The sequence below is a fragment of the Tasmannia lanceolata genome, unplaced genomic scaffold (assembly GCF_043159265.1).
Source record: "Tasmannia lanceolata isolate RefF3 unplaced genomic scaffold, GAP_Taslan_0.1 ptg000019l, whole genome shotgun sequence".
In the NCBI taxonomy this organism is placed as follows: Eukaryota; Viridiplantae; Streptophyta; class Magnoliopsida; order Canellales; family Winteraceae; genus Tasmannia; species Tasmannia lanceolata.
In genome coordinates, this window is record NW_027518696.1 from 22960360 (window position 1) to 22975401 (window position 15042).

Consider the following 15042-nt stretch of genomic DNA (forward strand, 5'->3'; position numbering starts at 1 on the left):
AGTTACCTTTTGCCAAGAAAAATAAGGGAAGGCGAAAGTACAAGTGGGTATGTCACTCGTTCAACAATCTGAACCATTCATTTACTGGCCCAAACTGTAGATAGGCTTGCCCCAAAATCATTCTCCATTGAGCAATCCTAGCCGTTCACATTGTAAGGTGTAAAATGGATTGCCCAGTGCCAGAGAATGTAGTGTATGATCAACTATTGTAGGGATTGAACAGCATATAACACAACTGACGGAGGCTTCCAATTTGTGCACCAGATAACAATGATAAAAAGAACATATAAATGGCAACTGCTGAATGAAAAATAACTTCATGGGTGCAACAAGAATAAGATTGTCTTCCAGACATGCAAATCATCATTGAACCATTATCCTTAAAAGTAAATACAACATGATAAAAATTTACTTGAATGTCCAAAATAAAAGAATTATCAAGGAACATTTGAGCAAATATTGTACATATACTCCACAACAAGCTTGGAGAGGCAGTTGAATAGTTTGGTGGGCATACTGGTTCAAAGCTAAAAGAAAGTATTGGAGCTCCGACTAAACTGAGGAAGATACATCATGTTGATGACACCAAAGGCTGCATAGAGCTAGGTTTTGGAGAAGTGAAGTTCATCGGCCGCAGACAAGGTGGACGATAGGCATTGATTACATTCTCGCGGTTGGCTTCCATCAGACCCTCCCTCTCATCACTTTCATCAGCTTCCATTGCATTCTTCAATCAGAAAAGTCACACATTGGACTGTAATTAGTAATTATCCTGCATGATGAACCTTTTGACATAGTAAAATTTTCGAAGTAACAGTTTAATAATCTAGGAAGTCGTTGCTGTTCATGGGCTATAAAATATATATTTGTGAAGGAAGCCAGAAACTGTGCTTGAAGATTGGCAATTGAAAGATATGAATGCCACTAATATGCATCACCAAGTTCTCATAATCAAGCAGAAAACTACAAGCTGTTTTTGAAGATTGGCCATGAGGGGTGCTATCTTCGGTTGAAAGATTAGGAATATTTTTTAAAATGTTTCATGTACTTCCAACTTATCACAAGGGTTCCTAACGATCATAATTGTAAAGATAGAAATGTAACGCCTGATTGGTATATGAATAGAAGAGGTTACACGAACAGGTAATCACAAAACCAAAAAAATTCAGAATATTTCCTTCAGTGAATGTAACATCCTTTCCCCACCTATAATTTCAGGCTTTGTAACTTATTTAATTTACAAAATACCCTTAATCTTTTGACAGAATACCCTGGCAAGTGGGACATAACACTAGGTTGACTAAGGAACCCCAAAAATCTATTGAATCAGTTACTATTCATGAATCTCAAAAGAGAGATTTAAATCACCCGATAGATTTAAAACAGCAGATTTTTATTGAGTTATGAGTTTTCTATATGAATTAATAATGTATTCTGTGAAGTGGAAAACAACTAAATACGAGAGAATATAAGTTTTTAATATTTCTGTATGAAATAATATTGTATTTAAGTATGCTTTCAAATCATCACATATGATGCTATGATTTAGTTGACGCTTTGCTGACACCAACATGACACGTGTCGACACACCTTTCGACACTTAAATGTACTTCTAGAAGTGTCAAACTTAATGTGGATGTGTTGACACATTTTTGTACAGTATCAAGTGTAGCCTTCTGTTATATTATTGAATATTGTTTTTAACTCTTTTATTATCAACTCTTCTTTTATTACAAACTCTTCCTTTAGTTCATCTTTATCTAATATTTGATGTTATAAACCTTCCCCTAAACCTAAAACCCTAAACAAACTCTTATTCTAATATTCATTGTATTCTGTTGTTCTACCTTTCTCGCTGCATATTGGAGATTGAAGAGAACTAGATCAAATTGATGAATGCGTTGTTATTCGATTATCTCATGTTTGTTTTAATAATACTTCATTAAATCTAATATTTATTAGTTTGTTAAATGAATGCCATGTTTACATTGTTGCAAATTATGATAGTAATCAGTAATTTTATATGTACGTACGTGTATGGGCATGTCCATTTCTAGATTTTTAGGAGTTGCCATGTCAGACACCTCATATCAGCGTCGAAACTTGACAAATGAATCTGTGTCCACAAATCATGGCTATATATACTTTCTGTTTTTGCCGTGTCACTGTTTTTAAATTTTGGGGATTTTCCATGTCCGACACTCCGCGTCCTTGTCCACAAATCATAGATATGATGTGATTGATTTTATATGAGGATTATCAAATAAGAATACCCGTAATTTCAATCAACGCTATAGTGTAGAGAAGAAAATGGTGGGCACCCTTCTAAAGTCGGTTATACAAGTTGTTGCTCACGAATAGGAGTACTCTCTGTGTGTGTGTGTGTGTGTGTGTGTGTGTGTGTGTTCGTCATCCCCCCCCCCCCTGCTGCTCCTCTATTGTACGAACTCTTTTTCACTAGAGGGGGCTGTCCCAAGTAAGAAAAAGTGCCCATATATATGTTAAACTGTAGGGTGCCCGTGCAAAAACCCAGCCGCAAGGTTGCCCCATTGAATCCACAATCACTTCTCCATCAGCTTCTCCTATCTCATACTTAATATCTTTTGATATACAATGGCCTATCCAACAACTTGGTTTTCTTTCCTTAGCTATGGAGTGGGATCTCAATAGTTTTTATAGACAATGTCTCCACCTTTTGCACAAACTTCAGTATGTTATGAACTCACATTTAGACCTATAATAGGAATCCAAAGTTTTTGTTAGTCTAAATTATGCTTATCCAAATTTCCTTGAACATATTACAAATCTAATTCATAAACTCTTCATTGTCTAACATAAATATCTTTAGACTTCATTTTTCATATAAAACAATTTGCTAATGATAATAAAAGAAAGATAACAAAATTTTGACAAATAAATTTGAAAAAATTACTTACAACAACCAAAATTAATTAACGAAGCTTAATTTAAGTTGATGCATAATAACTAAGGTCAAATTATGCTTGCTGATAAGGGTTAAAACTTAAAAAGTACATAAAATGGATTCCACTTGCCAATCAGGTTTCCAATGCATTTAGTAAGTCCTAGGCCATTAGTCACTCTTTTATTTTCGGTAGCACTTCACATTCCACAACCAAAGAACGTATTGCATGTTTGGTTTCAAAGATTGATTCTATGTCAAAGGTAGCTTAGATAATTCTTTACTTGAATTCAAGTTGCTCACTGGAAGAAACAATGATTTCATGTGACAGCCAATTATGTCAACAGTAACAAATGTACATGGAACATGTCATAACAAGGTCTCTCAAAGAGGCAAAGAGTTGTATAGGAACGAGGATTTCTCTGGACATGAGAAAAGCGGCTTGATGTGTCAATTATTACAACGAACATGAAATTTGTACCAGATTGATTAATATAACTTGAAATAGAAAGCATACTATGAAACAAAAATAATTGAATCTTTGTTATCTTCATACATTAGTTTATCATTCTTAAATCTCAAAACATAGAATATTCAGATTAATCCAGGGTTGATTGATATGTTACTCTTGTTATCAAATTCATACAATTTAACAAAAATCCCAGGGCATGCCATGTTAAAATGGTTCTACACTCATAAAATTCTGTATATAACCATTCAAGATACCTGGATGGAGTAATAGAAAAATGTTGGAAGAAACCGCATCTTGCAATACTCGTTAAATAATAAAGTTGTCAAAAGGAGTAGTACTGTTGAAATGGATGCCGCAGGCTTTGACTTCAATCCAAATAGACCAATCATAGTGATTTGCATAAGAACAATGGCAATGAAGATATAGTGATGAATGTATGGCCAGTACTGTCCGCATGTCTCATAAACAATGTCATATACATCTTGAATCTGGAAAAAGTCACGCATTCACAGAATCATTAAAAGTTGAAGAAAAACCAAAGTGACTATTCAAATCAGGGTTGCTATCAGCACATTAAATACTGAAAGAATGTAGTAGACTATTACCCTAGGATATTCATACTTATGAGGGTAAGCACTACTAAGTGATGACTACATAGAAGTACCTGAGAGAAAAATGAAACAATTCTATTGATGAAAGAGAATTTTTTTCATATAGAAACATAAACCCATAAATAACGCGATATAAATAATAAGGAATGGAGATAGATATTTCATATGCTGAAATCTAATCAATAGGGACAACACATTTGGAGAGTTTATCTTGGGATGGATGAGTGCTTCTTTTCCATTGTAAATGGTTCGAAAATACTTGGGAATTTACCTAGGGATGAATCTCTAGTGAACTAATTTTCCCCAAATTTTGGTTTCAGCGAGGAAATAAAATGTAGATTTATGTATTATACTCACCGGTAGTATAGTTCTTTGATGGAAATTTAACAATAAGAAAGATTGCAATTATCAAGAGTTGATCTCACAATAAATACAGAAATGTATTGCAAATCATTGTTCAGGTATCCCTTTATGAATGCGCCAATGAGTCAGTAAGGTTCACCTCAAGGTTAAACATTGAAAAAAATACTATGATATAGAGAAAAAATGCTAGGATATCGAGAACTAGCATTCATATTCCATTTTACAGGCTTGCAAAGAGATAATAAAGTAAAAGGTAAAGAAGATTAGAAGCAAGCAATTTTCAAGACAATAAAACATGGGGAATCATGAAATAAAACCCAGCAGGTAGAAAAAAAGCTATTTCCCTGGTTCTAGGTATTTGCTGAGGCATCCTCCCTACAAATACTTTGTCAGTTACTCTTTTGTGAACTCCACAACCATGCAAGGCCATGCTAAATAGAATACAAGGCTATGGAAATGTCATTAGAAATATTTCTTGCCAAGATTGGATTTGATATCGACCTTCCAATTTCATTATATTGTTACAACTAGAATGCCTCAGATAATGCATCTAATCCAGTCTTCATGGGACTACTAAGCATATAAATGTTGACTATCACTTCATCATCGAGGTGATATGGGAGAGATATGAACTCCCTATGAGCAGTTAAAGGAAATGTACTCCCTATGAGGAGTCAGAGGATCTGCAAATAGATGTGCTCACAAAACCAATGACTAGAAATATTTTCAGAGGACTTGTTGCAAGGTGGAATTGTGTTTACAAAGGCAAAGGGTTGTTACATAGAAGGTATATATGTGCCTAAGGGCACATTGGTCCTTGTACTCCTTCCTTTATATAAATACATAAGTGAGTTGAGGAATGGATCCCCCTCACTTATGTATTTATATAAAAGAAGAAAGAGTACAAGGACCAAAGTGACCTTACACCTTCTAACAAGGGTACACATATCTTCGTGTGATTTACTGCTAGTTGGATACTGGATATCATTGCTCCATCTTGTGGAACATTATTTTCTTTAGTGGTATTTTTCATATTACATACACAACTAATGAAAGAAATTTCTGTAAGTTATTCAAGAGGGGTGGTGGTGAGAAAAGAGTCAATTGAGACTGAGTTATGCCCTTCCTCTCCTTTCTGTATTCCACACAATCAGAGATCAAGCAGAAGAATCATGTGACATAAGCATTAAAACCAAAAAAAAAAGACAAACTTTATTGAATACCATTGTTAATTATGTTATAAATAAACTCTTACAGAATTACAAAAAATGCTTAGAAAGATTTTGCAGTAAAAATCAAATTCTATGCAATAACCAAATTCTATGCAATAACGAAGATTTTACAAGATAACTGGACTTTTAGTACAAGACCTAGCATAGAATGCTGGTACAAGGATTAATAAACATAAAAATCTGTGGTTCCATTAGAATGTGACAATTTAAATTAAGTTACCGAAAAATATTATAAAGAAATTAAAAGAAACACTTATCAGACAAAGCTGCCATTTCTCTACATGAAAGAAACAATAAAGGAATTGAAATTACAATTAGTGGAAGATGAAGAGGAAAAATAACCTGATTCAGATACACCACGTAACCAAGAAAGAAATAAACGATAAGAAATGGAAGCAGCAACGGGGCGATGACGGCATATACCATTCCAATTAATATTGATAATGAGACAATAGGAATAACTCTGTAGTATGGTAGTGAATAAAGATAAGGTTTTCTCTTTGTTCCACCACAACATGAATGAGATTTCATACAGTGCCAAATTAATAAGCCAGGCTGAAGAACTTCCAGTGAAAACCCTGACAATCCATCTGTTAAAATATATGTAATAAAGAAATCTGCCTGCATTATGAATATGAGAATGTTAAGACGCCAATATTTGAACAAATTGAAGTTTGGGTACAGTCAAAAGCTATCAAAAACTAAAACTAATCACTACGGTAAGTAGGCCGCCCAAAATTCTTCACGCCCTAACTTCAGAACTAGTTTAAAATATTTTGCATCACCCTTTTTCTACTATGCTCAACAATAAATTTTTGATTGTATAAACATGCCTTTTCCATCAATAACTTGTAATCTAAGGGCGTGTTCAGTAAACATCGCGATAATGCGTTCTGCCATTTAATTAGGTGGGGATAATGAAAATAAATAGGAAACATAAGAATCTTGTTCGGCATCCCAACCCGCAACGTTTCTAAGTTTTCCCAGTTTTACATGGGTAAAAAATAGGATTTCGCTGAGAGACTTGGAGTTGCTTTTGCTGATTCTCATCTACCTGTTTCTGCCCGATTCTTTTGGCGAAAATGAGAAGTGTTGCCGAACATGCCCTAAGACAGTGAATCTAAGCCCGTCCGTCCTTAGTGATTAATAGTGTGATTGATTTTACTGTTCTACTGGGAGTCCATAAACTTTATCTAAATTACCTCAAGCAACAGCAAAGATTTGGAAAGTAAAAATACTTCCTATATATTTGACACGTAATGATGCAGCCTCAAATTTAGCACAAAATAAGGCACAATAGATCCCACATATCAACCAAGTGAAACCATAGGAAAGGATAATTCGGAATCTGCATAGAGGGGCCAACAAATTGGGCAAAACTGGTGACATCAACTTGATGACATGCGACATCAGTAGGTGGCCTATAGGTTAGTTTCAGGAAATAGAAAGAATTTTAATTTTCAATTTAAAGAAATATTAGGAACTTCTACTTTTCTTTTTAAAATTCTTTTTCTTGGATTTTATAAATTGGTGTTTTTCGGAAAGTTTCTTGGACTGATTACAAAATCCCCTTTCTACTCTTGTTTTGAAGTTGGATTTAGACTAGAAAGTCAATTTTGGAAATTGTTAGAGGTGGTTCGAGTCCAGAAAGATTTTAAGTTGAATTTGGAAGTTGAAATTAGGTTAAAGGCACTTATATATAGGACAATAAGTGTGGTTTTCTGCAAGTAATGAAATTTTCTTGTCTTGTTTATTTTTTATTTTTTACATTATATTGCAAAGTTTTTGAGTTTCGTAGTCATTTTCTTCGTGATTCTAGATTTGATTGTTTAGCCTATTCTATTCTTTCATCTCTATCTCATCAACTATATTCACTATGAGTTGCATAAGGTGGAGGCAGAAATTTCAGTGAATTTTCATGATTTCAATAATATTTGAGTCGAGGTGTCCAAATGAGCAAGCTACACAAACTCTATTGCAGCATCATAAAAAAAGGATTAAAAATTCTATATAACCTCTTGAACATGGCCTCTTGATTAAATTAAGATAATTACAATCTTCAAGCCATCGTGTGATGGAGATATGAAAACTGGGCTAATCAAAGGGTAAAAAATATCAATTACAAAGTCAGATTGTTAGAGTTTGATTGACAACAAAAGAATTCTTGGTTGACTTAGTGGTGTGAAGAAAATTCATTCAATACATGGAGGTTCGAACTACAAGGAGGTCAACTTGAAAGTCTATGACATAGCCTGATGCGATCAACTACAAGTTACACATTATTGAAGATACAGATCACGGCATGGAAAAAGATGAAAACAATATCTGAACAATTATTCTTTCACATCAATATTCTTTGGAGTTAACTTTTGAGATACCATAATTTGAATATAAACTTATTTAAAGGATTTCAGCATCTATTTGCATGTAATGACTTGCCTGAAATAGAAGAGAAACTGATATAAGAATCTATATATGGGATTCAATTGCCAAACTGGAACCTTGTGGCTTGACAAACTGTTTGGTGTTTAAGAACAAAATGCGATCTTTCAAAAAAAAAAGAAAGGAACAAAATGTGATGAACGCACATCAAACAGGTTTATCTCTATGAATGGTGTTACTTTATATGGTCACATGCACTAACAGCTTAAGCTTTTGGAGTAATTGGTCGTTTCACATGGTAGCAGAGCCGAGGGCGTGGTAACCCTAGTGTGCCTCCGAGGACGGAAAAGTCCTCCGGGGAAGATTTCGGTAAACCCGGTGTGCCACCGAGGAAAGTAAATTCCCTCGGAGAGGATCTTTGGGTTCCCACGTTGCCGTTACATGGAGGGGCGAGATTGTCCACGTTGCTTCTGCATGGAGAGAGAGAGATTGTTGGGGGTTCCACGCAAAAGAAATATCCCACATCGGAAAAGTGTAGTGATGTGGATGGGCTTATAAGGGAATGGGCACCCTCCCTTTAAAGGCTAGCTTTTAAGGGTGAGTTCTACCCAGGTCCCTAACAAGTGGTATCAGAGCTGAGGCGTGGTAACCTCAATGTGCTTGGGAGGATGGAAAAGTTCCTCGGGGAAGACCTCAGTATCCCCGTTCTGCCTCCAAGGACGGTGAAATTACCTCGAAGAGGATCTTGTAGTTCCCACGTTGCCGTCACATGGAGGGGTGAGACTGTCCACGTTGCTTCCGCATGGAGAGGGAGTTTTAAAATATAAATGATTAAATAATGCCTTCTCCTACAGTTTAAGTTTTTGGAGTAATTGGTTGTTTCACATGGTATCAGAGCTATTGCCGCACGGTAGGTCCTGGGTTCAAAACTCAACAACTGTTTGATATTAAAAATCCACGTGTATGGCCAACCCAAAAAAAGTGGGGACACGTGTGAGGGGGAGTGTTGAAGTACAAATGATTAAATAACACCAACTTTAACAGCTTAAGCTTTTGGAAATTTGGAGTAATTGGTCGTTTCACATGAAGCTAGAAACTTTCTATGACCAAACAATATTCCAACACAATTACCCATTTAAATTTGATGGGTAGTATTAAAAAGAAGTTTCTGATTTTCATTTTGAGTTGTTTCCTCTCATATGTATGCTAGGGGTAATATTTATCTTCTGTATGTATTGCTTGGGGTATTTATTTCTAATGAAAAATGCCTATTATTATTTTAAGTATTTTATGATTCATGATAGGAGCAAGTTGTTTCCTCTCATATGTATGCCAGGGGTAATATTTATGTTCTGTATGTATTGCTTGGGCTATTTATTTCTAGTGAAAAATACCTATTATTATTTTAATTATTTTATGATTCATGATAGGAGCAAGTTGTTTCCCCTCGTATGTATATTAAGGGTAATATTTATCTTTTGTATATGTTGCTTGGGGTATTTATTTCTAAGGGGGCGTGGTTTCTGAGCTCAAGCTCAAATAGCTTATCTGAGCTAGCCACTATAAATATGCCATCTCCCATGTTGTTTCACTCATCCAACCCATTCATTCCATACATCCTGACATAGATAGGGTGTTCCTAAGAAACCATCTCCATACGATCATCCTAACCATTCGATCTGCAGAGTCACAAATGGACCCAATTTCTAGCCGTCCATTTTAAACCTCCACAAATCAACACTTAGAATGATCCTATGGAGATGATTTCTTAGGGACACCCTATCTTTGTTAGGTCCTATAAAATCAATATCTAACATAACCAAAACAACATAGGCACCCACCCTATTTCTGAGCTCTAGCTCAGATAAGCTATTTGAGCTCGAGCTCAGAAACCATTTCCTATATTTCTAATGGTGAATCCTATTAATATTTATGATTTGGCCGACACTTCGAATTTCTTGTTGACACACGTGTCAAAACTCCTTTAGACACTTTTAAATGTACTGCTTAAGTTTTATTAACTTTATATGTATGTACATGTATGAGTGTGCCACTATTTCTAGATTTTAAAGGGTTTCCATGTCAGATTCCTCATATCCGTGTCAAAACTCGGCACACGAATCCGTATCCACAAATCATGATTATATGTACTTTCTATTTTAGTCGTGTCCCCATTTCTAAATTTTGGGAGTTTGCCGTATCCGACACTCCGTGTCCATGTCGACACGCGACACTCATGTCCGTGCCACAAATCATAGGCTTATATTAAAAATTGCCCACTTTATAGTTCTTTTTTTCCCAATTAATAAATGATTGGTTTTTACAACAATATGATTCATGAGAGGAGCATTCCTTTTTTTTTTCAAAGAACGCATCATATTAAGTTCTCTTTCTTTCAAAGAACAACTTATATTAAAAATCGCCCACTTTATAGTTCTTTTTTGCTTGAGCATAATAGAGATCAGCCTTTTTCGGTTTTTCCAATTTTTTGAATACAAAGAACCCTTGAACAACAAATAAGAGTAGAAAGATTGATAGAGTTACCTGTGCAGAGACAGCACTTGCGAGATGACTAGGAAAGCTCCTGGGATGAGTGAAGGATTCTCCAATTTGGTCTAGTAAAGACCCTGATAAAAGGCTCAAGAAGAACACATTTCCAACTAAGAAATAGAAGACCATGCTGCAAGCTTTCATCTCCTTCTTGCTCCTTGACACGCAACCTTCTAGTGTCGCCATTGAGCGCATTGCATAGGGAATAACATATATGAAGCTGTTCAGAATGACGCTTGGGAGGTACCCAGTTAAAACGGAGCTCAATCCTGGTCTAGAAGATTGCTGGAAGATGTTAGAGCAAAACCATGGAAAAATCTTCAATTTGTCATCTTTTAACCAATAAAAATCATGAAATGAAAATATTCAAAGCAAATATCAACTTACCTATCACAAGAATAGCAAGTACATGACCGAATCATAAATGGAAATAAATATTAACATAAGAAATATAAAAGTAACATCATGTAAACTTATTTATTACAGAAAGTAACAACATAAAACATTTTAATAGGCTTAACATCAGATATAAATTATACCAAACTATTAACAACCAATGAAAGTTTCATCAAATGTGGAAAATTAAAAAGAAACTACAGTTTAAACATGGCTTAAAAAATGTATTCATAAGACTTATAAATTTCAATGAAGAAACTTCTCAATAAAATACTTACATCAACTGTACAGCTCTTGCTGGGGGGAACCACTTCTTTATTTTCTCTAGTTGGACGATTCCTTGAACTGTGGTGACTGGGAGAGCAAAGAAAATAGTAAGAACTGCGGCTGCAATAAAAACTCCAATTTTGTGGAATATCAAATGACTATATGGTATAGCCAAATTATTCCACAGTACATCCCGTGGTTCTGGGGCCGGTTCAGTGATCCATAAAATAGGATTTACATGTTGGCGAGTTTGGGAAGCTATTGCCGCACCCCATCGGGACTTGAATGATACAAATGCGACAGGCAACTCCTAGAAAATGAGTGAACTATGAGAAGTAAGAGTTTGTATATGCTTGGTAGAATCTATAATGAATGGGCATAATATGCTTGGAAAGAAGACAGTTTTTGAGTACTTGGTCGACATAATAGACTTGGAAAGATAACCTAAGTTGTAAATTTCGTTTTGGTGGCCATTTTGTTTTGGCCACCGAAATGAAATTTCAGTGAATTTCATTCGAAACTTTTCGGTCACACAAAAAAATATTAAAAAATATGAGAAAAATCCCAAAAAATAAGAAATTGAATGAAAAAGATAAAAAAACTAATAAATAGTCCAAAATATGTAAACCAAAAGGCATATTTATTAATTAAACACTGAAAGGTCTTGCACAAGTCCAACTGATAGTCTGATACATAGAAAAACTTTAAAAAAAAAGAAGAAATATATGAGACATAGACAGGAGGCAGTAGCTCTCAACAACAACTCTCATTCATAACCCGAATGATCATACTTAATGTCTTCTTCTTCGTCGTCGTCGCCGCCGCCGCCATCACTACCTGGACCACCAGTAGGGACATCTTCTTCAAGAGGCATGTCGTCCTCGGCCCCTGTCCCAACCATAGTAGTAGGTGCTTCAAGATTTTCCCAACCAATGTCTTTCGGCGTGAAACTAACAGTGTGAAACTAACATCTTCTTCTTCCGCAACCCAATCCATGATGACATCCAGATGATCTATACTCATAGGGTCATTAGTTGTAGAAGATTTCCTCAACAAATCCCTGAAAAGGAAAACATTAAGTTTAATGTCAAAGTTTAAACTTAAAACTTAAAGTGATAAGGTGAGAGTTGAAAAAATTATATTATGTTGTATACATTTGGCGAAACTTGAGGTTGTAATGGACAAACACCAAGTCATTCAATCTCTGGTGCTCCAACCTGTTTCTCTTTGCGGAGTGGATGTGTTTGAAGGTGCTCCAGTTCCTTTCACATCCAGTCGCACTACAGGTCTGACTGAGGATTCTGACGCCAAAGTTTTGTAATTCCTCCACGTCACCTCCGAATTGATTCCACCATGCAACTGTAAAGTAACAAATAGTAAAGCATTTATTTGTTGAGAAACTGAAAGTTAAAATGAAGTAAACTTAATTAAACAAACAAATCAAATATACCTGGTCCCAACTTCGATCGGTTACGGATTGCAAGCTTCATTCCAAACATACCACTAATCTCTCGATAACTCTCAATTTGATGGCTGATGAGGTCTTGTGTAGGTTCATCAGGTACCAGTCGAGTGATGCATGCCAGCAAGCCTTTGGTGACTTCACTGTACTTAGAGAAAGTAGGAGTGAAAAGGAGAGCAGGATTAAGAAAGTATCCTGCTGCATGGAGGGACTGTGGAGTTGCCTATCCCATCTTTGGTCGATGATCCTCCAGATGGACATATAATCTTATTTTTTCTTCAACCTCTCCTTGATGTTCTCTTTGGCCCTATTCATGGCCTCATATAAGTAAACCATCATCGGTTTGTCCTGCCGATCTACCAAAAGTAGCACTCTCACTAAAGGCTCGCTGACGTTTAGAATGTACTTCCACTGGTCCCAAAAACATTTGTCTAACACAGTACTAACTACCTCGTCACTCAGTGGGTGTTGGACAAACCTACTAGTACTATACTCGTCAGACATGAACATTTGTTAAAGTACTTTCCGATTTAACACCAGACTTTGTATGCTTATGAAATTTGTAACAAATATGGGCCAAGCAGGACGGCACAACTCCCTCCCACCTGTGAACTTCTTCCTCATCAAATTCAAGAGGCCTCCGTGGTTGTAGATGAACTTTGTAATCGTTGAGCACTCTCAATTGTGCTTGTTATGTGAGAAAATATAATCGGTTTGCTCAGGTGCTCCAAGATGAGATCTAAGCAATGGGCTGCACACAGAGTCCAGAAGAATGTACCATATTTGGCTTCTAATCTTTTCCCAGCAGTTTATAACTTGGCTCATTGTCAGTTACAAACTGCACCACATTTTCAGGATTAACTTTGTTACAATTTATCAAAGATATTGAATAATTCATTGCCATTCTTCACTATGCCAAATGCATCAACAGAATTTAGGAATATGACTCTTTTAAGGCAGTACACCAAAAGGTTTATTAAGGAATGTTGTTTGGTGTCTGTCCATCCATCGGCCATAACGCTGTACAGCCAGTGTATCTCCATGACATCTTAATCTCCTCCAAGTAGTTGTTTACTTCATCTACTGTATTCTTCAAAATGGAACCCCTTAAAGCATGATAAGCAGGTGCCTTATAATCCGAACCCACGGCATTCACAGCATCAAACATAGGTTGCCAAAAAGGTGAATTGGCAACATTGAAAGGGAGATTGGAATCCTAGCAAAGTATGCCAACTGCCATGTCTTCCCTATCCACTATTTCTTTTGTAGCCAAAGCACTTTTAATGCTTGGCTGGGCTCCCGGGATTGTTCGTGATGCAAAGAAATTCCTGATCCCTCTTGTGATTCCCTTCTTCTTCCTTTTGTACCACTCGGTTCTTCAAGAACTTCCTTACCCTTTCGCCGAGGCAATGGTCTAGTGCCAATGTCTTCTTCATCATCCTGCTCTTTTCCTCTTCTTCTTCTAGTGTGCCATAAAAACCTCCAACCTCTGCTCTGGATACGCTCTTCCTAGCCCTTTCTTTTCTCTTTGAATCTAAGAGTTGCTCCATTCGGTATTGTACATCTTCACTCTTTTTCGCAGGCTGCTACCCTACCAGGAATAGCCGCTAAATGTTCTTTCAAGCGGGTTATACCTCCACCGGATATGACTGCCACAAAATATGCAAATTACTTTGTTTTTTTTACCCGGAACCAATGTTACGTAAGCCCATGCCAGGTCATCCGATCTAGCAGGTGCCGAACCAATAGAGGATGCTCCTCCAGAAGGTCCTAAACCACTCATTTTGTAATGAAAGAAGAGTAGAAGAAGGGGAGAAATGAAGTTTGAAATGAAACTGAAATTAAAGAAACGAAATGGAAACAAAAGCTTTTAACTTTCCTAAAACTAGAAGCCTTTAGAGGAGAATCAAAGCCCTTGAACTTGAACTTGAGTTGAAGAAAGTAGCCTTCAGTTAAAGTGTGAGGGGTGTTGTAGTTGTAAACCTTCCCCTTGCACCAAAATAAGCTTATATTAAAGATTATAATAGTTGAAGACGACTTAGTAGAAGGGTGTAAGTGAGAGTGTAAAGAGAAGTAATGAAAGATATATGTGAAGGTGGAGAAGTTGGCGGGGAAATGGGTATTTATAGAGGTTTAATGGTTTGTATAAGTGAAAATGACAAAAATACCCTTCCCAAAAGCTATAAAACAGATATAGACGGTCACATTTTGGGGCTAAAACAATAAAAAAAAGCAAAAAATAGCCGTTACAAGGGTATTGTGGTAATTTCTTGCAAAAACCAGTCAAAAGTAGCCGTTATGGCCAATTCCGGACGAAATCTGGAATTCTGTCCATTTCGGACAAAATTCTGGATTTCGAAAAATTTCGTCCGAAATGTCCGAAATTT

At 36.1% G+C, this 15042-nt stretch overlaps 1 protein-coding gene across 7 annotated transcripts in view; it reads right to left on the reverse strand.

Annotated features, from left to right (window-relative positions):
- Positions 1 to 335: 335 nt before the first annotated feature.
- The window catches only part of LOC143853464 (Early-responsive to dehydration stress protein (ERD4)), a 70695-nt gene continuing 55988 nt past the window's right edge, over positions 336 to 15042 (reverse strand). For 5 of the 7 annotated variants that reach the window (XM_077363243.1, XM_077363240.1, XM_077363244.1 and 2 more), the window contains 5 exons: positions 11205 to 11503; positions 10525 to 10804; positions 5941 to 6219; positions 3647 to 3880; positions 336 to 727 (listed from right to left, as the gene is read on the reverse strand). In XM_077363243.1, the coding sequence (XP_077219358.1) occupies positions 572 to 727; positions 3647 to 3880; positions 5941 to 6219; positions 10525 to 10804; positions 11205 to 11503 (1248 nt within the window). In that variant the 3' untranslated portion in view covers positions 336 to 571. Of the gene's footprint in view, positions 728 to 3646; positions 3881 to 5940; positions 6220 to 10524; positions 10816 to 11204; positions 11504 to 15042 lie in introns of all 7 variants that reach the window. The other 2 variants (XM_077363242.1, XM_077363245.1) reach the window with 2 other exon arrangements.